The sequence below is a fragment of the Enhydra lutris genome, unplaced genomic scaffold (genome assembly GCF_002288905.1).
Source record: "Enhydra lutris kenyoni isolate GAN:26980312 unplaced genomic scaffold, ASM228890v2 scaffoldscaffold22, whole genome shotgun sequence".
NCBI lineage: Eukaryota > Metazoa > Chordata > Mammalia > Carnivora > Mustelidae > Enhydra > Enhydra lutris.
In genome coordinates this window covers 8,420,722-8,446,249 of record NW_019154106.1, presented here as the reverse complement: position 1 = coordinate 8,446,249, position 25,528 = coordinate 8,420,722, and the positions used below count along the sequence as shown (strand labels likewise).

At 47.3% G+C, this 25,528-nt stretch overlaps 1 protein-coding gene and 1 pseudogene across 6 annotated transcripts in view; one reads left to right on the top strand and one right to left on the bottom strand.

The window, feature by feature from the left end:
- The window catches only part of LOC111149407 (HRAS-like suppressor 3), a 32,623-nt gene that overhangs the window by 3,000 nt on the left and 4,095 nt on the right, over positions 1–25,528 (bottom strand). For 5 of the 6 annotated variants that reach the window (XM_022506441.1, XM_022506440.1, XM_022506439.1 and 2 more), the window contains 3 exons: positions 25,421–25,498; positions 8,639–8,741; positions 2,913–3,181 (listed from right to left, as the gene is read on the bottom strand). In XM_022506441.1, the coding sequence (XP_022362149.1) occupies positions 2,913–3,181; positions 8,639–8,741; positions 25,421–25,435 (387 nt within the window). In that variant the 5' untranslated portion in view covers positions 25,436–25,498. Of the gene's footprint in view, positions 1–2,912; positions 3,182–8,638; positions 8,742–15,909; positions 15,925–25,420; positions 25,499–25,528 lie in introns of those variants that run through there. The other variant, XM_022506445.1, reaches the window with a different exon arrangement.
- Positions 5,214–6,363, top strand: LOC111150247 (annotated as a pseudogene).

The window sequence follows — 25,528 nt, the reverse complement described above, 5'->3', positions numbered from 1 at the left end:
CCTGGGTGGCTTAGTGAGTTAAAGCCCCTGACTTCGGCTCAGGTCATGATCCCAGGGTCCTGGGATCGAGCCCCGCATGGGGCTCTCTGTGTGGCAGGGAGCCTGCCCCCCTTCTCTTTCTCTGCCTGCCTCTCTCCTACTTGTGATCTCTGTCAAATGAATAAATAAAAATCTTTAAAAATAAGTAAACTTTTAAAAATCTTTAAAAAGTGTATAATATAGGGACGCCTGGGTGGCTCAGTTGGTTAAGCAGCTGCCTTCGGCTCAGGTCATGATCCCAGCGTCCTGGGATCGAGTCCCACATCGGGCTCCTTGCTCGTCAGGGAACCTGCTTCTCCCTCTGCCTCTGCCTGCCATTCTGTCTGCCTGTGCTCGCTCTCTCTCCCTCTCTCTCTCTGACAAATAAATAAATAAAATCTTAAAAAATATATATATATATAAAAAAAGTGTATAATATAAAAATCGAGTGTGACTGGGGGAGGGGAGGGAATGATGGTTTAAGCAATTTAACCTTCACTTAGCATAAGGAGTGGTCAAAAGAGCATATCTAAATTTTTTGAATAAAACGATGGTAGTGGAGCACCTGGGTGGTTCAGTCGGTCACGATCCTGGGGTCCTGGGATGGAGCCCTATGTCGGGCTCCCTGCTCAGCAGGGAGTCTGCTTCTCCCTCTCCCCCTCCCCCTCCCCCACTTATGTTCTCACTCTCTTTCTCTCAAATAAATAAATAAAATCTTTTTTTAAAAAAGCTGGTAGTATACACATATTGTTTAGAAATTCAGAAATAGGTAAATGCCAAGCTAAAAGAGAAAAGAATGAGTGCCTGGTGAGACGGGGAGGAGTAAAGAGGGGTTTTTTGAGAACTGGTTATCTTTTCAACTTATATGCTTGCATTACTTTGAAAATCTAAAACTTAAATTTTAAAACACTATTCCAGAAAAAAAAAAAAAAAAAAAGGACAAAGAAATAGAAGCCTGCCTAGTCAGCCCAGAAAGCTGATACAAAAGCTTTTTGTACTCTCCAACTTCAAATGCCAATGCCACATCTAAAAAAACTTGAAAGGTAAGAAGATGATGAGGAAACCATCCCCCAGGGGAGGCAAAGACCACGGTGTTTTAGGAAGACGAGCAGGTGACTCCGAAAACATCCCAACACTTTAGTCTGTTGCCCTAATTTGCAGGCTATCTGCAAGGCCAGTGTGTCCCGCGGCCCTGTCCTCTGCTTCTTTCCCAGTCTCTGAGCCACCATGTCCTTACAGCCCCCTTTCCAGCGCCTTCATGTTTCATCAGGTCCAGCAGCGACACTGAAGGGAACAGACCCCAGTGGAAACAGTTCAGATCAGCAAGAAAGAGAGAGAAAGTTCGGCCTCTTCCTATTTGCAGCACTACCCAGGCGTAGCTCTGGGGACGCCAGACCCCGTGACAATGCAAACGGAGAGTCTGCTCTCATGGCCACTGTCCCCAGTGAAGGCACGATGGCCCAAATCAGCAAAACTGTACTTTTTCCCACACGAGGGCGTGAAAGACGGTCACCAACATAGATCTAGAAATCTCACCCAGGAGCCAAGCCAGGCATTTAAGCAAAATCAAGAACAAGCAAAGAGAAAGACGTTTAATCATGATTTTATGCCAGCAAGTCCAGTGAGGACCATGTACCCCAGATCCCGGGAATAAAAAATATGAAAATACGAACTTTGTATGCAAAACTAACACCCTTACCTGACACGGTCGGCACTGCCCTTGCTCCTCTAAGCACAGAACTTACCTAGATTGTATGCATGTGGCTGCCACAAACCCTTAATGACCATTATAGAGAAGAATTTGGAGGTCTTCATGGGCTAAAAATAAATACATCTCGGCGCTGCCCCTAAGTGGGCCCCACGTGGCTGTGTGTGGTGACAGGAATCCCACCAGTGTCACTGACATCACACAGTACCCAGAGCTGAGGTTCCTAGCAGCCAGAGGCCAGGATGACAAAGTCTGGACCAAGCTACAGACCCAAGATGTGACTGCGAGTCAGTCTTTAACCTTCACAGTAGAGGTCATCAGGCGTGGCTTTGTGGCAGCCACAGCGCTTCTGGCTGGGCGGAGGTGGGGGGGGCGGAGACCCACATGAAAGCTCTTGTTCCCAGCGTTTTCCTTGCTAAATGATTTGTCAGGGTGGGAGAAACAGTCTGCAGATAATGGAGGAGGAACAATGTGCCCCGGTTCTTTACAGAACCTCATGGAGGGAGAATGCATGAGACAGCGGCTTCGTACAAAAGGAACTTTGTCAAGGAAATCAACAACAGCTCGCTGTGAGTGTGCTCAGTGAGGAGGCAAAGGGTACAATCAAACACAAGAGAGGGGGCCCTGGTTAGTCCTGAGAGTGCACATTTTATGGGGGGGACGCACTGACTTCTCATGGGCCGGCTGCTGGGTGAGCTGAATTACCGGAGCTCTGACCCCAAAAGGGCCACAGGTGGGCGGCACAGGTCATAAAGCAAAATATTATGAAACACGAAAGCTGTCCCTCGTTAGAAGTGCTAAGAAATCTTTTTTTTTTTTTTATCTTTTTTTAAACAGGAATTCTACGAGACCACCGAAAATGAGCTGTTTATTCTCTGCGTTAAGGCCTCAGAATTGTTTTGGGAAAAGGAAACTTCTCATGTGCTTTCTTCACTTGGAGCAAAGTTTAAGTGGGTAAAAGACAGAGAGTGTTGTCCAAAACACAGGATTTTTCCCGGGCGGTGACTCACATCGTGGGTCATGGTGCACAGCTGCGCCGGCCCACGGGGCCGACCTGCCCGTCTCCACACCCTCGTCCCCACCCCGAGCGTGGCATCCGTTTCCCTTCTAGATGCCCGATGCCCATCCCCCACCGGCTGACGGAACGGTCTGGCTCCCGGGGATGGGGACGAGGCTGAGGACGCACCTGGTCACTGCGGCGGACTCCGTAGCGCAGCTCATTCACGAAATGTTCGCAGTTCTCACAGGGCAGCGAATAGGGCAGCTCCCGCCCCACCAGCTCCTCCGCCCGCTGGACGATTTTGCTGGGAGGCAGTGGGGAGTACTTATCATCATGTTTGTTATTGACCTGGTACTTGTCTCTCCCAACCACATCACACAGCAGTTCCTTCTTCACTACGGCCTTCTCGGTCAGGGTGGACATGATGCTGGCCGCGCCAGCTCCCGCAACTTCACCTAAGGATTCACAAAGAGAAAACAGAGGGATCAGTGCTGGGCAGGCCTGTATGGATCCATCCACAGGCCCTTGGCACCATCCACAAGAGCATGAGCAGAAGGGAAGGGAAAAGGGAGCAGGGTCAGTTACAGGCTGTGTGGCTTTGGAGAAGGTGCTTGTGGTCTCTGGGCTCTGGCTTCCTAAACTGAAATGAGGAGTGGTAACGTTTCTAGAGAAGTGGACCTTCTATACCCGTGGCTCCTCTGCGGCCCTCTTGGTTATGCAAATATGGGCTGAGCAGCCCCTTCTCCCTGGGGGAACAGATTATGAACCTTCTGTGATTCCATCAAGGTCATACTCCCTTGACAAGTACAAAGCTGATGACTGCAGAAAAGGGGGATGGATGAGGAGTTCCCACCCTTCTTGGAGCAAAGGGACCAAAACCCCGCAGCAACTCCTAGAGGTGGGTCCCCAGGGAGACCCAGTAGGTACACCCGGCACAGCCCTTACTGAGGTTGAAAGTCTGGAAGGGGCAACCAAGCTCCAGAAATTAAACTCCCTGTGGAATACTATTCTGCCATGAAAAAAGATCTTGCCATTTGCAGCACCATGAACGGGCCTACAGGGTATTATGCTCAGTGAAATACATCAGACAGAGAAAGACAAATACCGTATGATTTCACTCATATGCAGAATCTCAAAAACAGAACAAATGATTATAGAAATTAACAAAAGGCAGAAACAGACAGAGAATGAACTGGTGGTTGGTTGCCAGAGGGGAAGGAGAGGGGAGATGGGCAAAATGGGCGAGGGAAAGTGGGAGGTACAGGCTCCCAGTTACACGTGGCAGAAGTAAGTCACGATGATAAAGGGCACAAGCACGGGGAATAGAGTCAACAGGGTTGTACTACACTCTACAGGGACAGGTGGTAGCTACATTCGCGGTGAGAACAGCATACCGTATAGACCTGTCCAGTCATGGCCCCGTACACCTGTAACTAATGGAACATTGTGTGTCAACTACATTTCAAGTAAAAAAATAGAAAACTCAAAAGAAAGGGAGTCTAGGCCAAGGACCAGGATGGTGGGGAGGGGAGGCTGACATCAGAACAAGGCCGGGCAGCCCTCCCAAGGCAGCCAACCTACACAGCTGGGGATGATGGCAAAAGAAGTGGGCCCCAGAGAGACCCACTGTCCCTCAAAGAGCCTCCGTGGCCCTGCTGGGATGGGATCTCCAAGGCCCTTTCCCACAGGGGAGGCATCTTGTTAGGCGGGCCACAGACAGTCTTCCACGTGACACCACGGGACAGCCACAAGCAACAGCAGGAAGGGCTGCTCAGATTCCAGATCTTTCCAAAGACGATTAGCCCCCGTTGCCCTGAGTAGATTCGTGAGATTTTGGAAGAGGAGTTCAGGGGAGTTCAGACTTGCTACCAGCGGGGTGGGAGGCATTTGAGGGAGCCACTGGAATAAAGAATAGAGCTGGTAGCATGCAGAGCTCTGAGTCTGGGGAGGGGGTTAGCCTGGGAATGGGACCAGGTGAGTTTCAGCCCCCAGGCAGGGAGCGTGGCAGGGCTGAGACAGGGGCGAGGTCAGCAGGGTGCCTACAGCACAATATTTAAGGAAGCTCCAACTCTCAGGGCCAGGCCCTTACAGAGTCAATCCCTAAGAGTGAGGCTTCCTTAAGCTTCGCGCTGTGGGTGCCACTCTGGTGGGAAGTTCCATAGGGGAACTCTGGGTTTAGATTCTGGCTGTATCACTGAGCGGTCCTGACATGCCACGTAACCTTGCTGAGCCAACACTGGCCACAGTACAGTCTTGGAAGCTTCCTCTAGGCGTGATGGAAAAGCCAGGCAAGAATTTTAAGGCATTTTCTTCCTGACTGGTCTTGGGTGAGTTCTGTCTCAGAGCTGGTGAGAAACACCCCCACATCCTGGTCATTGCCTTTTCCTCATCCCCCCAGGGATCTGCCCTATCAGCTTGGGGTGCCGTGATGGGAGAGATGGCCGGGCGAGATCTGGCGCTCCAGCGTGGTTAGGTACCAATAGCAAGATGTCTTCAGGAAATGCCAAAACTGGGCACCCTGCCCCCAAGTTCGAAGCCACAGCCATTAGGCTAGATGTCCGATTCAAAGGCATCAGCCTCTCGGACTACAAAAGAAAATACGTTGTGTTCTTCTTCTGCCCTCTTGATTTTTGCATTGTGTGCCCCATGGAGACCATTGCTGTCAGTGATTCAGAATTTAAGAAACTCAAGTGCCAACTGGCTGGTTTGTCTGTGGATTCTCATTTCTGTCACCTGGCATGGATCGACACACCCAAGAAATGAGTAGGACTGGGACCCATAAACATTCCCCTTGTATCAGACCCCACGTGGACCCTCACTCAGGACTGCAGAGTCTTAAAAGCTGCTGAAGGCACCTCCTTCAGGCGCTTCTTTACTCTTGACCATACAGTTTCCTTTGGCAGATGACTGAGGATGACCCCCCCCCCCCCCCCCCGTCGGCCGCTCTGTGGGTCAGACTCTGAGACTACTTCGGGCCTTCCAGTTTACTGAGAAGCCTGGGAAAGGGCCCCCGGCTGGCTGGAAGCCTGGTAATGATACCATCAAGCCTGCCGCGCAGAAGAGCAAAGAATAATTCTCCAAGCAGAAGCGAGCACTGGGCCGTTTTAGGACCAGGCTGCCGTGGGCGGCCAAGAAAACAAAATCTCTTGTGCATATACTGTCATGCTGAAAACACAAGACTTTAGATCCAGTGCGGATGTGGTATGGGGCAGGACAGGCCTCTCCTGCAGGGGCTGGGGCGGCCAGCCTTCTTTCCTCTGCAGAGAATGGCCTGAGCCGCGCTATGGGGTAGATCAACTGATGTGAGAGAGCCAGTAGGGAGACACCAGTTTTGATCTTTTGTGGTTTCTGTTAAACTTGAGCAGAGGGGAAAAAGGAAAAAAAAGAATTTAAAGGAGAGAAGTAACATAATCCAATTCATACTTTAGAATGATCGCGCGGGCTGCCCAGGGGAGGAGGGGTGGAGCACGAGCGGGCAAGAGGCAGAGAGAACAGCCGCAAGCTGCAAAGCTTCAGATGGGCAAGACAGTGCAGACGGTGAGAAGTGATCAGACCTGGAGTCTTTCTTGGAGAGGGAGGCAACCTGATTTCCTGTTGCATTAGATACCGGGTGGAAAAGATCGAGGATGACGCCTAAATTCTGGCCTCCGGCAGTTGGACAGCGTCATTCACAGGAGCCTTTCTTTCAGGGCATGTCAAGTTCAAGGCGCCAATCTGACACCCACGTGGAGATGCCAAGTAGTCAAGAGGTTATACAACTCTGAAGCTGGGAGGGGAGGCCTATGCTGAGGGGGGCTTAGGAAACATCCACCAACGGGAAGTACTAGAAGCCAGGGGCCCAAGGAGATCCCCTGGGTAGAGTAAGGATGAGGGATATAGAGGAAGAGGAGGAGCCCACACAGGAGACTGAGAAGGAAGGCCCCAAGTGAGAGAGGAAGAAAGACAGGCTTCCAATGAAGATCAGAGAGAGGTCACTTGTGTCAGATGCTACTGAGAAGCCAAGTCAGCCTCGACTGGAAGATCAACCTTCGGCTTTGTCAAGATGTGGAGGGTCTTTTGGTAGCCTTGATAAGTGCTCCTTTGCTTATCAGCTCAGAGGGCTGGTGGAGGGACCCAAAAACAATGACAAGAGGAAGTGGATGATGGAAGGTTCACTCTACAGGAAATTAGCTAGAGAAGACGTGAGGTCAAGGGGCTGTTTGTTCAGGAAGTTACTACAGTAGTTTCCATGCCATTTGGAATAACTGAGCAGAGAGGGGGACCAAGAGAATACAAGAGGTGAGGAATTTGAGGAGCAAAGTCCTCACGAAAGTCAGAGACGGGGTCCAGGACCCACATACAGAGGCTGGCTTTTTTTTTTTTTTTTTTTTTTTAAGATTTTTATTTATTTGACACAGAGAGAGAGAGAGAGAGAGAGAAAGCACACAAGCAGGGGGAGCTGCAGGGAGAGGGAGAAGCAGGGAGCCCGATGTGGGGCTTAATCCCAGGACCCCGGGATCATGACCTGAGCCCAAGGCAGATGCTTAACCAACTAAGCCACCCAGGTGCCCCCAGAGGCTGGCTTTTTAAACAAGGACAGGGGCATTTTCTTGCATCTTAACCAAAGAAAAGGCAGACTAGGAGGGTGCAGACTGTGGTGTGGTTCATCAGGCTGGGGAAGGTGCCACACACTCTGGTTCCTTCTGATTCCTCTGTATGTACAGGGTGAGGCCATCAGTTAGGGATAAAGGGGTGGGCAAAAGACAAAGAATGTTCAAGAATGTCACAGCTACCATGTTCACAGCAGCCAAACATGGGAACCAGCCAGTGTCCTTCAGCAGAAGCATGTGTAACAGGCTGCGGTATTTTCATATAACAGAAAACACACAGAATGCAAGAGAAGTCCTCCTACAGCTCACAGACCGAGGACTCTCAGGGGCAAGGGAGGAAGCCAGACCCAAAAAAAGCCCAGGCTTTGCGGCTCCTCCCACACAAAGGTATAGAACAGACAAAACTAGTTCACAGCCAGAGAAGCTCTCAGAGCGGTTGTCTGTCGGGAAGAGAAGGGTGGCTGCAGAGCCATGTGGGAGCCTCGTAGGGTAGTGGAAATGTTCTAGATCTTGATCTGGGTCACTGTCACATGGATGGAGGATTTATTTTTTTAATTCATTGACTATACACTTCACTATATTTTCACACTTTACTGTATTTATGTTATACCTCAGTTTAAGAAGTGCCTTCTTAGCGCAGTAGGCAGCGCGTCAGTCTCATACCTCAGTTTAAGTTAAAAGTTTAAGAAAAGCGGGGGTGCGCCTGGGTGGCTCAGTGGGTTGAGCCTCTGCCTTCGGCTCAGGTCATGATCTCAGGGTCCTTGGATCGAGCCCCGCATCGGGCCCTCTGCTCAACAGGGAGCCTGCTTCCCCCTCTCTCTCTGCCTACTTGTGATCTCTGTCTGTCAAGTAAATAAATAAAAAATCTTTAAAAGAAAAAAAAAAATTAAGAAAAGGGGTGGGGGAATTCTCACAATGGTTCTCCTAGTGAAGCACTCTTAGCTTCAGTTTATAGATAAGGAAACCGAGACTGGAGAGTAGAAACTAGATTCCTCACCAAGCCCACATCCCAAAAGCCCATGCTCTCTCACGGAGTTTTACACCGAAGAGGTGAATAAGTTTAATTAAAACCCACAGTATTTAAAACCATCAAAACCAGAGCCATCCCCTTGGAAGCCCACCTCAGCCCCTGTAGGGGACCCCTAGGATTCCAAGGAGCAGAGTTTGAAAACTATTGCCCCATACCAACCTTCCTTCTTGCAGCACTCAGGAACCAACCACCAGTTGGGGACCAATGAGAGAGGTGGAGTTCCCTGTTACCCACAGCTGCCCCATCTCCCACTCCTCCCAGCCCAGCATGGTGGAGGCCCTCAGTGCCCTTACTTGGAGGGGCCAGGTGGACCACGTATCCATCGCCAACGTAGATGGCCCAGTGTCTGTAGAAAGGGCGGAAGATCTCAATCAGGTCTCCAACCTTGGGCTCTGGCTGCAAAACCAAGAACAAGGCTATTAGAGGTGGTGCAAGTGAGACCTTGGAACCAAGTGGCAGAGGCTGGGGTCCCTTGCCAGAGCCCATCAGATTGGGAGGGTGTCTCCCCGACGTTCCCCAGCTGGCCTAGGGCCTGACCAAGAATTGGCCTGTCTCTGGCCATAGTGTCCTCCTAGCTGCTCACTCGATGATGAGTGGCTGAGTGTGTGCGTGTGAATGTGAGTATATGAGTAAAGGACATTCCTTTCTCCTGTGCACTAGACTCACACCAACGCTTCCGACACCAGATCCGTGGTTTCTCCACACCACGCAATCTAGTCCTCGGTGGAAAAGGACGGACTGGATATCCTACAGTTTATCTCAATTCTGATGCTAACTGCCCGGACCTAACGCAGACCCCAGGGGTGAAGGGCTCAGTCCCACCAGACTGCCCCCCCCAAACTCAGCTGCCAGCCACATGTCCAGATTGTCCCCTGCACTTCTGACTTACTAGCTGTAAATCAGGGGCTTCCATAACCTCCTCCTCTGCTAGAATGGCTCACAGAACTCAGGAAAACAGTTTACTTAACTAGATTACCAGCTTGTTATAAAGAATACAACTCAGGAACAGCCAGATGGCGGAGTGGCGGGGGAGGGGCACAGCTGCCACGCCCTCTCCAGGGGCCAGTCTCCCAACACCTCTGTGTGTTCACCAACCCAGAAACTCCCCAACCCCTTCCGTTTTTACCGGGGCTGTGTTACACAGGCAGGATTGATTATGTCATTGGTCCTAATGATTAACTCACCGTCCAGCCTCTCTCCTCCCAGCCCCGGAGGTAGGGCTGAAATTTCCAGCCCTCTAATAGGTGTGTTCCTCATCACCTCATTAGCATAAACTCAAGTGGGGATGAAGAGGGTTTATGATGAATAACAGAAGACTCTCATCTCTTATCACTCCGGAAATCACAAGGCTTGTAGAAGCCCAGTGCGGGGAATTGGGGGAAAAGACCAAAACTGTATCTCTTATTACTTCCCAAGCAGTGTGTGTAGGGATGAGTGTTGTGTGCTGGGGAAGGTGGGGAGCAGCAGCTAGGAGCCCTGCCCTGCTGGGGATCGGGGAGTACGGAGCAGAGCTGGAGAAAACCTCCAGAGGTTCAAGATCACTTCCATTCAGCATTATTGAGGCGCCAACAACAGACACTACCAAGTGCTGGGGGTGCGGGGCATTCGATTTGGACCAGAATCAGGGGTGACAAGCTTCTCTGGTCCAAGCCAATCTTAAATCTCTTTAAGGAGCGAGGCAACTATCCCTTTAGAAGACCTAGAGAAGGATCCCCTCTGTCCTCTGGCCAAGTCTTCGGGAGTGGGCTCTGACCTGCTCGCTCCTCATGGCCAGACCCGGAGGGATTTGCCTACATCCCATCGCCAAGCTCCATGGACCTGACTTAGAGAGTCCGTCAAGGATGCCCCGGGGAGGACTCACCCATGCATGGCCTGCCTTGGGATAGAAACAAAGGAAGTGGGAAGAGCCAATCACAAACTCCACGAGGCCTATGAAGCAAGGTCAATAGCAGCCCATTTCCATTTATATAAACATTAAAACTGAACATCTATGTTACATGTGGCACGAAAAACATCCTTTCACAGAAATGGTATGTATAAATAAGGTTCTCTTATGCAGTGATTGTAATTAGTCTGCCAAAAAGAAGGCACCCAAACCTTACAGAGAACCTATTTCGGAATAATAGACAATGGTTGCAATTTATGGATCCCACTTGCTTTCCAGAATAAAAGGAAAAAATATTGTTGGTAAGAATTAGGGAGCCTTCAGAAATCCCCCAAAGGGAATTTAACTGGTGGGGGAGGAGGGTTCCTCCACGAATAAGCAAGGACATAAAGACAAGGCAGGAATCCTGCCCTGGGGAAGGCCACGGATTCAACAGGAGACAGTGTGGGCACCTGGGTGGCTCAGTTGGTTAAGCAACTGCCTTCAGCTCAAGTCACAATCCCAGAGTCCTGGGATCAAGTCCCACATCGGGATCCCGGCTCCACAGGGAGTCTCTTTCTCCCTCTGACCTTCTTGCCTCTCATGTTCTCCCTCAATGTCTCTCTCTCAAATAAATAAATAAAATCTTTAATAAAAACAAACAGGAGACAGTGTGAACATCAGTAATACAATGTCAAGGAATGAGCAGTCACTGGTACACAGACCTGAGGAACTCACTGTGCTCTGGACAAATACCAGAGAAAGGTGGCCTGCATGTTGAAAGGCGCCTGAAAAAAATTTTCTTTATTACAATGACAAAAATATCTACAAAGAAATTCACCATAAACACCCCAAGATAATGGGGCAGCAAATGCATGGTGATGAGTAGAAGAAGCCATACCCCAAAAGCAAGACAACATCATATCCCATTTATGTACCATTCCAGAAAAGGTATCATTATAGGACAGAAAGTGATCGGTGATTGCCAGGTGCTGGGAGTGAGGTGGGGAGCAGACAACAAAGGGGCAGGAGGAAACTGGGTGGGGGGGACTGAGCTTCCCCAACTGTTCCGTGTCTGACGGTGGTAACAGTTACACAGTTGTATGTTTTGATGAAAACTCATAGAAACAAACACTAACAGGGGGGCCTGGCTGGCTCAGTGGGTGGAGTGAGCGACTCTTGATTTTAGAGTTGTGAGTTCTAGTCCCATGCTAGGGTAGGGATTGAAAAAAAACAAATATAAACTTTTTAAAAATATATTTTTAAAAAAAGAAATGAACACTAAAAGGAATAAATTAGACTTCAGGTTTTTTCAACACAAAATTTTTTTAATGTATTTTTTTTTTTTTAAATTTTGGGGTACCTGGGTGGCTCAGTCAGCTAAGTGGCTGCCTTCAGTCGGGTCATGATCTCCAAGTCCTGGGACAGAGACCCCAGTCAGGCTCCCTCTTCCACAGGGAGTCTGCTTCTCCCTCTCCCGCTGTCCCTCCCCCCACTGTTCATGCTCTCTCTCACTCTCAAATAAATAAATAAAATCTTTAAAGATATTTGAGAGAGAGAGAGAGAGAGAGAGCACAAGCAGGGGGAGAGGGAGAAGGAGGCTCCCCACTGAGCAGGGAGCCCAATGTGGGGACCCTGGACCCTGGGACCATGACCTGAACCAAAGACAGCTGCTTAACCGACTGAGCCACCCAGGGACCCCTAAAACTTTTTAAATTTTAATAGCTGTCTATAGCTTGAAAGGAAAAAAGTGTTGATTTTTAAATACACAATCAAATTCCCTGCCCCTTTCAAGGGCAAAGGTACCTATTTCCAAATATGCACAAGGTCAAAACATAATACCACTCAAGGACACTTTTTTAAAACAAAGTGATGGGGCGCCTGTGGCTCAGCCGTGGAGCATCTGCCTTTGGCTCGGGTCACGATCCCACGGTCCTGGGATCGAGCCTGGCATTGGGCTCCTTGCTCGGCAGGGAGCCTGCTTCTCCCTCTGCCTGCCGCTCCCCCTCCTTGTGCTCTCTCTCTCTGTGTCAAATAAATAAATAAAATATTTTTAAAAAAATAAAAAATAAAAATGAAGTGAAAGAGAGTGCCTGGGTAGCTCAGATGGCTAAGTACTTGACTTCAGCTCAGGTCACGATCTCCAGGTCCTGGGATCAAGCCCCACGTGGGGTTTCGAGCTCAGCAGGGAGCCTGTCTCTGCCTCTCCTTCTGCCTTTCCCCACTACTCAGGCTCTCTGTCTCTCTCAAGGGAATAAATAAAATCTTTAAAAAAATAAAGTGAAAGGTGGTGGACTGATCTGTGGAGCCCTGCCTGCTAGTTTCTAACTAGTGCAAGGACTCTATGTTCACATGGCAACAGGGATAAGCTTTTAGACACAGAGCTAAGTGGAAACATGAGAATGAGCTCTGCAATGCAACCCCAATTGTATCAATTAAAGATACACACACGCAAACCAATGATACACATCTTAGAAGAAGCACACCTGAAAACATCATTCTAAAAAACCAACAAGAGGGTTGCCTGGGTGGCTCAGTGGGTTAAGCCGCTGCCTTCGGCTCAGGTCATGATCTCAGGGTCCTGAGATTGAGACCCGCATCGGGCTCTCCGCTCTCTGCTCTCTGCTTCTCTCTCTCTCTCTCTCTCTCTCTGCCTGCCTCTCCGTCTACTTGTGATCTCTCTGTCAAATAAATAAATAAAATCTTTAAAAAAATAAAATAAAAATAAATAAAAAATAAAAAACCAACAAGAACAAGAACAGAAGCCTATGGACTAAAGAACGCACACTAAACACATCAGGATGCTGGCCGCTGGGAAGACGGAGGAAGGCATGATAATATCAGGAAACCAAAGAAACCTAAGCCAAAAACCCACAAGACAGGGGTCACGTAGGGACCAGTGAGGACAGGGTGCCATGCACTGAGACAATGAATGTCGTCACCCTCTATCATAAAATCCAGCTAGAGAAACAACTCCATTGAGTCAAAGCGAAGAACTCCAGGAATTAGACAGTATGAGAACAGCAGCCCAGGTGTCAAATTGGTTGCCTCTGCTTATTTTCGTATGCAAGCTCAGAACGGTTTTTACATTTTGAAAATGGTTGGGGGAAAGTCAAAAGAAGGATGTTCTGTGACACGTGCAATTACAGGACATTCAGACTTGAGCGTGCGCAAAGCTTTATTGGCACACGGCCACACCCCATTCATTTACCTCTCGTCCTGGGCTGCTTTCTCTCTACAGCAGATGGGCTGAGGAGTGGCAATGGAGACCGTGTGACCTAAAATCTTCCACTCTCTGGCCCTTTACAGAGAAAGCTTGCCAGCTCCTGCTGTAAGAGAATGGACTGTGATACCTCCCGCACTCATTCCACAGTCTCGGGGGGATTCGCTGCCAGGTGGTTCTTCCTAGGAAGAAGGGGGCTAGCAGGAGGCCCCAGGAAGAGAGCTCCCTCTCCAGCCCAGGGCTCAGGGGACCCCCAGCCCGCACAGTAACCAGGGCTCCACTACGCAACGCAGGCTCTAACAAGGGCAAAGCTGAGACTCTGTGCCCACGGGATTTCAGAACAAAAGGTCTTTATCTTTCCCACAAAAGCAGGATTACAAAGAACTGCATTAACAACCGTTTTCCTTAGCAAGCAAACTGAGGACCAATTTCTGGCCTCCGAAATTATTGGAAAAACAACCTAAATAATTATTAATAGGACCAATTAAATAAATGATCCTGCATTCATATATTCATATGTACATACCGCCGCTAGAGAAAACAAGATGGATTTATGTGAGCTGACGTGGAACTGGTTGAGAAAAGCACATTGAAAAACATTAATATTCCATTTTTGCTTAGAATACATTTTAAAAAATTAAAATAAATACTTTTTTTATACATTTATAAGCAAAGTGTACCACACATTAAGCATGATCTGAAGAAAATACACCAAAATGTTGTATATTTTATACAGTGGGGGTTTGGGATTCAGACTTTGACAAGTTATATTATTTCTTTTCTTTTTTAACCAATATGAGTCACTTTTATAATAAAAACTTTTTAAGATTTTTAGATGGAGAAAAAAAGTTCCTCAGGGGGATGAGCCTGAAGTTTTCTCTCTTCTTTATTTTTTTATTTATTTTTTTTTTTAAGATTTTATTTATTCATTTGACAGACAGAGATCACAAGTAGGCAGAGAGGCAGGCAGAGAGAGAGGAAGGGAAGCAGGCTCCCCGCCGAGCAGAGAGCCCGACGCGGGACTCGATCCCAGGACCCCGAGATCACGACCCGAGCCGAAGGCAGCGGCTCAACCCACTGAGCCACCCAGGCGCCCTTCTTTATTTTTTAAAAAAGATTTTATTTATTTGACAGAGAGAGAGATCACAAGTAGGCAGAGAGGCAGGCAGAGAGAGAGAGGGAAGCAGGCTCCCCACTAAGCAGAGAGACCGATGCAGGGCTCGATCCCAGGACCCCGAGATCATGACCATAGCTAAAGGCAGAGGCCCCAACCCACTGAGCCACCCAGGCGCCCCAATCTCTCTTCTTTTTTTTTTTTAATATTTTTAAGGATCTATTTATTTTAGAGTGAGAGTAAGAGAGAGAGTGGGGTGGGGGAGAGGGACAGTGAGAGAGAGAGAAGAATTTCAAGCAGACTCCTCGCTGAGCACAGAGCCTGGCACAGGACTCCATCTCAGGACCCCATGATCATGACCTGAGCCAAAATCAAGAGCCAGTTGCTTTACTGACTAACCCACCCAGGCGCCTGATGCTTGAGGTGTTTTAATTGGAAAAGGTGAATATTATCTGTCACCAAAGCCTCTTGAAAACATCTCCCACCTGGAACCTATAAATATGACCGTGCTAATGATTCCTAAAAATCAGTAACATTTAAATGTAGGATATAAAACTATAAACAGATTTTAAAATAATATAGATGCATTTGTATCAGGTCTTAGAATAAAGACACTCAAAGGATAAAAGACAAAGAAAAAGGCACAAAGGAAAAGAGTAAAAGGTTTTACGATTTAAAAAATGTTAAAGGTCTTATTATTAGAAATTTCTATCACTGCCTCTGATGTTCATGCTCCCTTTTAAGGGAAAATGATTGCCCATAGTCCCCATTGCCTAGGCAGCTGCCATATTTCATATCCTGTGACCACTGCCTCCCACATCAGTTGGCTGGACCTAGAGAAGGCAAGTAGGTCTCATCCTCTGATCCTCCACATGTGTCCTTAAACTAAGACTTCTTTACTTGACCTAGCTTAAGTGGACAGCTTGCTACCAATAGCCAAATCAGCCCGACTAATACATTCTCTGCATTGAAAAACAACAACAAAAAAAACCCCCCACAAACTACCAAGATAAGCTGGAAGAAAATGACAGAAAATTTAATATCTTTAATATATGAAGAGTTTTTATGAATCAATAAAAATGACTTAAATTCCAAAATTAAAAAGGGGACAAAGGGCATGTTAAATAACTTTAAAAGGAGAAATACATATTACCACTAATTTAACTAAACATATTCTACCTCACTTGTAATCAAATAAATGCAAATTAAAAACTGGTTTGGGGGAAATTAAAATACTAATATTAAAAATAAGAAAAGATACAAGTAAACACACACTGTCATCCATTGCTGATGGGAATAAAAATCAGTACAACTCTTCTGAAGGGCAATTTGGCAATTTTTTTTTATAATAGTTAGTGACTACAATAGTAGCCAACATCTTTTTTTTTAAATTTTTTAAAGATTTTATTTATTTAGTTGACAGACAGGGACCACAAGTAGGCAGAGAGGCAGGCAGAGAGAGAGGAAGGGAAGCAGGGCTCCCGCTGAGCAGAGAGCCCGATGCAGGGCTCGATCCCAGGACCCTGAGATCATGACCTGAGTTGAAGGCAGAGGATTAACCCACTGAGCCACCCAGGCGCCCCAATTTGGCAATTTGTATCACTAACCTTAAAAATATTCATACTCTTTAACTCAATTTCTATTTAGAGACGAAATCTTAAGGAAATAATCTGAAATGCCCACAAAAGCTGTCCATCAGAAAGTGACATCCAATGGCGAAACATCAGATACCTAAAAATTCTATGTAAAAAAATTATTTAATTCTTGCCATATTTAGAAGTGCCTGGGTGGCTCAGTCATTAAGCATCTGCTTTCGGCTCAGGTCATGGTCCCAGGGTCCTGGGATTGAGCCCCGCATCAGTTTCCCTGCTCAGTGCGAAGCCTGCTTCTCCCTCTCCCTCTCCCCGTCCCCTGGCTTGTGTTCCCTCTCTCACCATCTCTCTGTCAAATAAATAAAATCTTCAAAATCTTAAAATATATATATATTATAATTCTTGCCAAATTTATATACTAGGACACTATATGTTTTAAAGTTCTATTTTAGAAAAATACTTAATGACAATAAATGCCCATGACATAATGGTTAATGAAAATCTTTATACAAAACAGCATATTTTTTAAACTTTTTTTAAAAAAGAAAACACATAAAGAAAAGCTGTGGAAATACACCAAAATGTAAACTGTTTATTGGCAGTCAGTGATATCTGGGGTATTTTTCATTCTTTTCTAGTTTTCCAAAATGCTTAAATACACATATATTCATTTTAGAAGCACACACACACACACACACACACCAAAAAAAAAAAAAAACAAAAAACAAAAAAAAACCCTGACAAACATCAGAGTGTTCAGTTTGGGGTAAGTTATACGATGACCACTATGTAATAAAATAAATACACACCACAGAAAGACTAGAAAGATACACACCAACATCTTCACAGGGAATCCTTCTGGGTGTGGGGCTAGGGGCGGTTACTAGAATTATTTTGCTTCCTTCTCTTTTTCTGTATTTTCCAGCTCTCCTGCAATGAGCATTGTTAAGTTCATAGCATGCTTCCTGACATTTTATTATGAAAAATTTTCAAACATAAAATTTCAAGTCTCAAGCGTTCAAAACCGAAAGGGCTGTTTGGTGAACATCTGTGTACCCCACCACCTACTTGCTACACTTGTGTTACTGTAGTTGCTTTATTCCAAATACGCCCACCTGCTCATTCCGTCTGTTGAGTATCTTTAAACTCTTCTTTTAAACTCAAATGATCGTTTTTTGCGAAAAGCAGAGGTTAAGCGCTGAGGGGATCCAGGACAATGACAAGGGCAATAACACTGTGTGACGGGCTCTAACTCTGCTCCCGAACCCACCAGGTTCCTGACTCTGAGCCTGCAGCCTTTATCCCCAGCTGTGGTTCTCGGACTCGAGTCTACACACAATTTGCTGCAGAGGGGGGTGCTGGCATGCTTCCAGGATCACCGTGCCTTTTTTTTTTTTTTAAGATTTTATTTTTATTTATTTGACAGACAGAGATCACAAGTAGGCAAAGAGGCAGGCAGAGAAAGAGAAAGGAGGAAGCTCAGGCTCCCCACTGAGCAGAAAGCCCGACGCGGGGCTCGATCCCAGGACCTTGAGACCATGACCCGAGCTGAAGGCAGAGGCTTAACCCACTGAGCCACCCAGGCGCCCCTCACCATGCCTTTTTAACAAATATTCTCGTCCACCTTAGGGCAGTGCCGTAAGCGGCCAAGGATGCCCACCTCTGCATGCGAAGGTCAAAAAAACCATTTATTTGCTCATTCACTCAACAGATGCTCACAGAGCTAGATTCCAGGCACCAACCTGGCACCTGCACTGTGTCTATGAACGAAATAAAAATCCCTACCTCCATGAGCTTTTGTTCAGTACCAGGGAGAGAGACAGAAATGTTTCCATTTCTTTTAAGCCTTAGTAAATATGTAAATCATCTAGAATATTAGAAGAGATACCTAATAAAAAAGAAAGAAAAGGTAGGGCAGTGTTAAAGGAGCTGGAGGGGAGGGGGTGGGAGCAGTATTAAATGAGGGGTCTGGGAAGGCAGACAGTGGGCCCTGCAGATATCTGGAACATTCAGGCAGAGGGAGCCGCCTGAGCAATGGCCCCAGGTGTTTGAGGAGCAGCCCGGAGGCCAGTGTGGCTGCAGTGGAGGGGACAAAGGAGGAGAGAGGTGTGGAAGTGGTGTTGATGGCTCAGATGAGGCGGGGCAGTGGGGATGACAAGTAACGGGTTCTGGATTTCTATGAAGGTCAAACCTACAGGGTTTGCTGACGGAATGAGGTGGGGCATGAAGGAAAGTGGGGTCAAGACCACCCCAAGGTGATCAGGCCAGAGCAAGTGGGAGGCAGGATGAGCAGGCTCGGGAGAAGTGGGTGCCCCTGCTTGGGGTGCTGGGGTGAATCGCCCACCAGGTGGCCAAGTGGAGAAGCGAGGGAGGCAGCTGAAAACGGGCCTCTGGAGGTCAGGAGTGTGCTCCAGCGTGAGGGCCACTGTTGGCCTCCATGAGCGTGGCTCCTCTCAGAGTTGGAGGCCAAAGTCAGGCTGAACAGGTGTAAGGGAGGAGGGGGAGAGGAGCTGCAGATGATGCTAGAAAAGGTGGCCCCTGAGATTTCTGGTGAAGTCCTGAAGCAGGTGAGAGGGTCCACATGTGGTATAGACGGAATTCCGACCGGAATCCTACACTCACCCCCTCACATCCTCCTGCAATCTGAGAAGGTGGTGGGGAGGGAGTGGCCTTAAGGGGGATGATGGAGACAGGGAAGCAGGGGTGCGGGCAGCCTGAAGCAGAAGCACAGCTGTGAGGGGACTGCCAGCTGCCCAGGGGGGCATTTTTTTTAAAGTTTCCAGGTGGTTCTACAGTGCAGCCCAGAGTGAGAACCGGAGGAGAGGGTATCTGAGGGGAGAGAGCTGTGACCCTGAACGTCAGGCTGAGATGAGCAGACACACCTCATTTTGCACACGGGGAAACTGAGGCTGAAGGAGAGCAGGTCACTTACCCTCTGTCAGTCTGAAAGTGGCAAAGGGGTGGCTGAAGCCCCAGCCTCTTCCCTCACAGGAGAAAGGACACAGCCAAGCCCTCCAGCAGACTATTCGGTCCGCAGCCCCTGCAGAGTCATCCGCATTCACCCCCGCAGAGTCACCTACATTCACCCCCGCAGAGTCACCCGCATTCACCCCTGCAGAGTCACCCGCATTCACCCCTGCAGAGTCACCCGCATTCACCCCTGCAGAGTCACCCGCATTCACCCCTGCGGCTCTGATCCAGTGTGAGACCCTCAGCTGTGGGCCCCGGGCGGGACCAGAGAGCACAGCGACAGCACGTGCAGAAGAATTTTCAACCCAAGCAGTGAAACAAAACAAAAATAAATGTGCTTCTTGGGGCACCTGACTGGCTCAGTCAGGGGAGTGTGTGACTCGGAGGTCGTGAGTTCAAGCCCCGTGTTGGATGTGGAGCCTACTTAAAAAGTAAATAAATAAAATAGATTCCTTTTAAAAAAGTATGTTTTTAAAACATTAATTTAATTTAATTAGTTAATTTAATGTTTTTAAAGAATGTGCTCCGATTCATACACTTCCGGTCCCATTTAGTCTCATTGGTCAGAGCTTTGCGATTTTTTTTTTTAATGAAATATTTCAGATGTACCCAAAAATACAGAAAGTAGGCTACTGAGCATGACTCATGAGCATGTCTAAATCCAGATGGATTTCGTTTTCAGAAAAGGCATACTGACTACAGCCTTGGGGCTCCAGAGTCAGACAGTCTGGGTTCAAATTTAGGCTCTGCTACTTCCTAACTGGACAGCCTTGGACAAGTTACCCAACTTCTCGCAGCCTCAGTTTCCCCAGCTGTAAAGTGAGAAGAACTCACGGGGTTGTCCTGAGGATCAAACGAGGTAATACATACAAAACACTGAGCAAACACCACAAATACATGGGAAGACTTCGGTAAACGGCAGTTTTTGCTGCCACTGTCACTGGGTGTGTTTTCATTATGTTTGATTTGAAAAGTTCTCAGTTCCAGGACCAGCTGGAGATGCCGTGGAGGTTGTGAAACCAGCCTGAGAGCAGGTTCTCCTTGTTCTTAAAACCACATGCTGTGGCAAGTGTGGAAATTCTGATCTCAGCCCCTTCATTCCTGATGCTCTGGGGAAACTCCTGGAAAATTACAAGAAAGACCGAAGTCCAACGTGGGTGCTGAGAGGGGATTTTCCAGCAAAGTGCTGGGAGTTTGGTACCAAGGTTCAAGGAAAAAAGGAAACCTGGGAGGGGCTGGGCATCAATACTGACTATCCAAGTCTGTGTTTTCAGAAGCAGAGCCCATGTCCACCCAAGATTCAGCCCCTCTCTGCTCTACTGCTGTGTGACCTTTAGGAATCACTGAGCTTCTCTGGGCTTCTCTGGTACAATGGAGCCATACAGACCCATCCAGCAGTTTGTGTGAGGAATAACTGAGATCATGGGGCAAAAGCTGTAAAACCAAGTACCTGGGAGAGGGTAGAGACCCTGCGCCCCTGGGTGGGTGGGTGCAGGAAGCATGTGCGGGAGGGAGGTCTAACCACCCACACTCTCCAGCCTCAGCCCTAGAGAGAAGGTAGAGGAGGGGCTGGGCTGACATATCACCTCTTCCCTTGCCAGCTGCTGAGAGAGGAACAGGGGCAGCTCTAGTGAGTACCAGGTCCAGCCCCTATGAGGATCCTAGAAAAAGGAGGCAAAACTTCCAGGGCCCTCCAGGCTCTTGGCCTCCAGGCCTGAGGCCGGGGCTATGCATGAATCGGGACTGCCTCCTAACTCCTCTGGAAACCAGGATGGCCACCACCACTATCAGCACTGCGTGCACACGAGTTATCTGGAATTCTTAACAGCCACCCTATTTTATAGGTCAGGAAACAGCTCAGAGATGGGAAGTAACTTGCCCAAGTTCTCAGTGCTCCCCAAGAAGCAGTGGGAAGATTCCACTGTAGGTTTTCCTGAATCCAAGGGCCAAATTCTTTCCACTATACCAGGGAGTTCGCACAAAGGTACTGACTTCCAGTAAAAGCCACATGGTGAGCTTTGCCTCTACATCACGCTCATTCTAAGCAACTTTGGAACACGGAGAGGAGAGAAATGATCAGCACTGGCCCTGACCAGGAGGTGTCACAGGCTGAACTAACAGGCTCAGAGAAAAGGGGAATCCTCCTATACTACTGGTGGGAATGCAAGCTGGTGCAGCCATTCTGGAAAACAGCATGGAGGTTCTTCAAAGTTCAAAATAGAGCTACCCTATGACCCAGCAATTGCACTACTGGGTATTTACCCCAAAGACACAAAGGTAGTGATCCAAAGGGGCATGTGCACCCCAATGTTTATAGTACCAATGTCCACAATAGCCAAACTATGGAAACAGTCCAGATGTCGATCTGCAGATGAATGGATGAAGAAGATGTGGTTCATATATACAGTGGAATATTATGCAGCCATCAAAAAAAGAAATCTTGCCTTTTCAACAATGAGGATGGAACTAGAGGGTATTATCCTAAGCGAAATAAGTCAACCAGAGAAAAATAATTATCATATGATCTCACTGATATGTGGAATTCAAGAAACAAAACAGGATCGTGGGGAAGAGAGGGAAAAATAAAACAAGACGAAATCAGAGAGGGAGACAAACCATAAGAGACTCTTAATCATAGGAGACAAACTGAGAGTTGCTGGAGGGGAGAGGGTGGGGGAATGGACATAAAGGAGGGCACGTGTTGTAATGAACACTGAGTATTATATAAGACTGATGAGTCTCATAAATCTACCTTAAAACCAATAATATGTTAATTAACTGAATTTAAATAAAAATAAAGGAATAAATAAATAAATAAATAAATAAATAAAAATAAAGGGCTCAGAGAGATACTGGCTGAACAGTAGACAAGCAGTCTCTCCATCCCAGGGAGGTCCGGGCAGCTGCTCTAACAACAAATGACATTCGACAAGCCCAAAGAGGCAGGCAGCCACACACTCAAAAGAGCAGGAAGGTGGGAGCTGTATTCTTTGGGTGCATATAGGGATAACTTGTCCATGGAAATTTTTAAAACCATAAGAACACACCTTGGGGGGTGGTGCCTGGGTATCTCAGTGGGTTAAGCCTCTCCCTTTGGCTCAGGTCATGATCTCAGGGTCCTGGGATCAAGTTCCGCATCAGGCTCTCTGCTCAGCGGAGAGCCTGCTTCCCCCTCTTTCTCTGCCTGCCTCTCTGCCTACTTGTGATTTCTCTCTCTGTGTGTTAAATAAATAAATAAAATCTTAAAAAAAAAAAAAAAAGGAATGCACTTTGGGGTGCCTGGACATCTCAATTGGATAAGTGGCTGACTTTAGCTCAAGTCATGATCTCAGGGTCCTGGGATCAGGCCCTGCATCAGGCTCCCTGCTCAGTTGGGAGTCTGCTTGTCCCTCTCCCTCTGCCCCTCCCCCTGCTCATTTTCTCTCTCTCCTTCTCTCTCAAATAAAAATATTAAAAAATCTGGGGCGCCTGGGTGGCTCAGTGGGTTAGGCCGCTGCCTTCGGCTCAGGTCATGATCTCAGGGTCCTGGGATCGAGTCCCGCGTCGGGCTCTCTGCTCAGCGGGGAGCCTGCTTCTCTCTCTCTCTCTCTCTCTCTCTCTCTGCCTGCCTCTCCATCTACTTGTGATCTCTCTCTGTCAAATAAATAAATAAAAATCTTTAAAAAAATAAAAATAATAAAAAAAAATATATTAAAAAATCTTTTTAAAAAAACCAACAATAGGGGCGCCTGGGTGGCTCAGTGTATTGAGCCTCTGCCTTCAGTTTGGGTCATGGTCTCAGGGTCCTGGGATCGAGACCCACATCAGGCTCCCTGCTCAGTGGGGAGCCTGCTCCCTCCTCTCTGCCTACTTGTGATCTCTCTCTCAAATAAATAAATAAAATCTTTTAAAAAAACAACAATAAAAACATACCAAAGGTTGGTCTGCTGTGTATCAGGTACCAATTTTAAAGAATATTAATGGTAAAATACTAGTGACTTAATTTTAGTGATAAAATACTACTCACCCCTCCCCCGAAGCTATTTCCTTGAAGTTCTAATTGCTGCCGTTATTATTAAGATTTAATTACATACATGAGCCTCAAATGAGCACATTTTTATTTCTTTTTCTTTAAAAAACTTGGTCTTCTACATGGAAGTTCGATCAGAGAACACTCCGTTGTTTAGTCTGCGGACACACAGATTTAGCTACTGTTCCAACAGTAAGTTCCAAGTGGCTCAGAGTGGTTCGAGCTCACGCTGGGCACGGTTTGTGCGTTTTCCTGTGTTTCAACACAAAACACAGAGGAGTTGGCTCTCCCAGTGCCAGAAGAAACTAAAAGAGAAGTGGATCCCTTTTACTGAGAACTAGACTCATTCTAAAACAATGGATTAAATAAATGTCAGTGCCCACTATCACTCAACAGTTTCCTCTAATCTTTTGCAGAAGAAGGAAAACGGGAGAATTTTGCCAAATAAGATAAAAACATATGATGAATTTTCTGGTGACGATGTTTCAGTGAAAATATTTCATATGTGGAGATATTTAAAAGCCACTAGATTGATTTTTTTTTAAAGACATAGGCAGTATTGTAATTTCTGGAATTTACTCCAAAATGTGATTTTTAGGAATCTCTATCAAACCTATCCTCACATTTAAGACTTTTCCTAGTTGTATATTTGTGATTTCATGTGAGAGGAGCTTTTGAAATTAAAATTAATAAAAAGTGCCCTTCAGTCAGCTGTGAGCAAAGACAGATGACAAATCGAGCTCAGCTGAATACGGAACATGGACATGCAAAGATCAATCCTGACAAAGTCACAGACAACTTTCCAGAAGTAAAAGTTCTAAAACAGAAACTGTCTTGTTGCTATTATTCGTGACCATGACCAATCTATAAGCTATCTTTCAAAACTACATTCATGCAATTAAAAACTTCTTTAAAAGATTTTATTTTTAAGCAATCTCCACACCCAACATGGGGCTCAAACCCACGACCTTGGGATCAAGAGTCACGGGCTCTCCTGACTGAGCCAGCCAGGTGCCCCAAATTAAAAACTCCTAAACTCCTAATCCATGACTTTTTCCTATTTTTCTCCATAATATTTACCTTATTTTTCTTTTTCTTACTTTTTTTTTTTTTTTTTACTTTTGCACTGGCATGATTCCACATACAAACCTCAATAAATAAGAAAATTTTCACTGTTTCTTTCCTGGATACTCTTACTATCTGTTTCATGATTATTATTGAAAACAGTGTTGTCGGGGCGCCTGGGTGGCTCAGTGGGTTAAAGCCTCTGCCTTCAGCTCAGGTCATGATCCCAGAGTCCTGAGATCAAGCCCCGCATCGGGCTCTCTGCTCAGCGGGGAGCCTGCTTCCTCCTCCCTCTCTCTCTGCCTGCCTCTCTGCCTATTTGTGATCTCTGTCAAATAAATAAATTTTAAAAATCTTTGAAAAAAAAAACAAAAAAACAGTGTTGTCAGACCGAGGAGAGGGATGCTTAAAATGACCACTAGGGGCATCATCTACGCCAGGTCCACCCCGTTGCCAGTCCTGGTAGCATCTTTTTGTGGACTGAAATAGTAATACCAGTGAATTACAGGGGAGCACTCACTCTGCGTAGGGAGCACTCTTCCCAGCATGTCCTGTGTATTGAGTCTTATACACTCTGGGGAACCAACTGGCTTTGAGACAAGAAGTGCTCAGAACAGCGGCCCCCGCAGGCCTGTGCCCCGCCAAGGGCTGGGTAGGAAAACAACCCCAGGTGGGTCTACATCCGAGGCCGGTGCCCTGAATCCCTCTGTCGCAGGTTCTGCTAGATCGAAGGGAAGCATTTGCTAAGCCCCTTTATGATTTCTGAACCAGATCACAGGTTAGAAAAAGAAAAAGTGAAAGCTGAGAAATTGCTGTCAGGGCTGATCATGGGGTGAGTCAGCCGAGACCAGAAAAGCCCGGAGAAAAGGTTAGACCCAGGCAGGGTCTGGAGCAGCAGGTGCAGACCAAACATCTGGCTCCAGGAGCCAGTCCAGATGTTCTGGTCTGACAGGCGGGAGGTGGGGGGAAATAGGACAGGGCCATCCCGGAGCAAGTTGCCCCTTGCTACCTCCCTCCTCCCGGATGTCCTGCCTGTCCTGGCATTTGTTTCAAGAGGAGTACTGAGACATCTGGACCAGGAGCAGGCTAACCCACATGGGACACCTGATGGCCCGCCGCTGCGGGAGGTGTGGTCCCACATCCTCCAGGACCCTCACTCCCAGTAACAACTCAGGCTCCAGGACAATGAGTCCCACTAAAACACAGCCCTCCCGCAGCCCACAATGTCCCACACTTACCATGGACGCACGCATCTTTTTCCGTCCTGTGGACCCTCAATTCCAGGCTGGAGTTGGGTGTATCCGCTGTGTAAAGGCCTGAGGCAGGGGAAGCAGGAATTCATTATG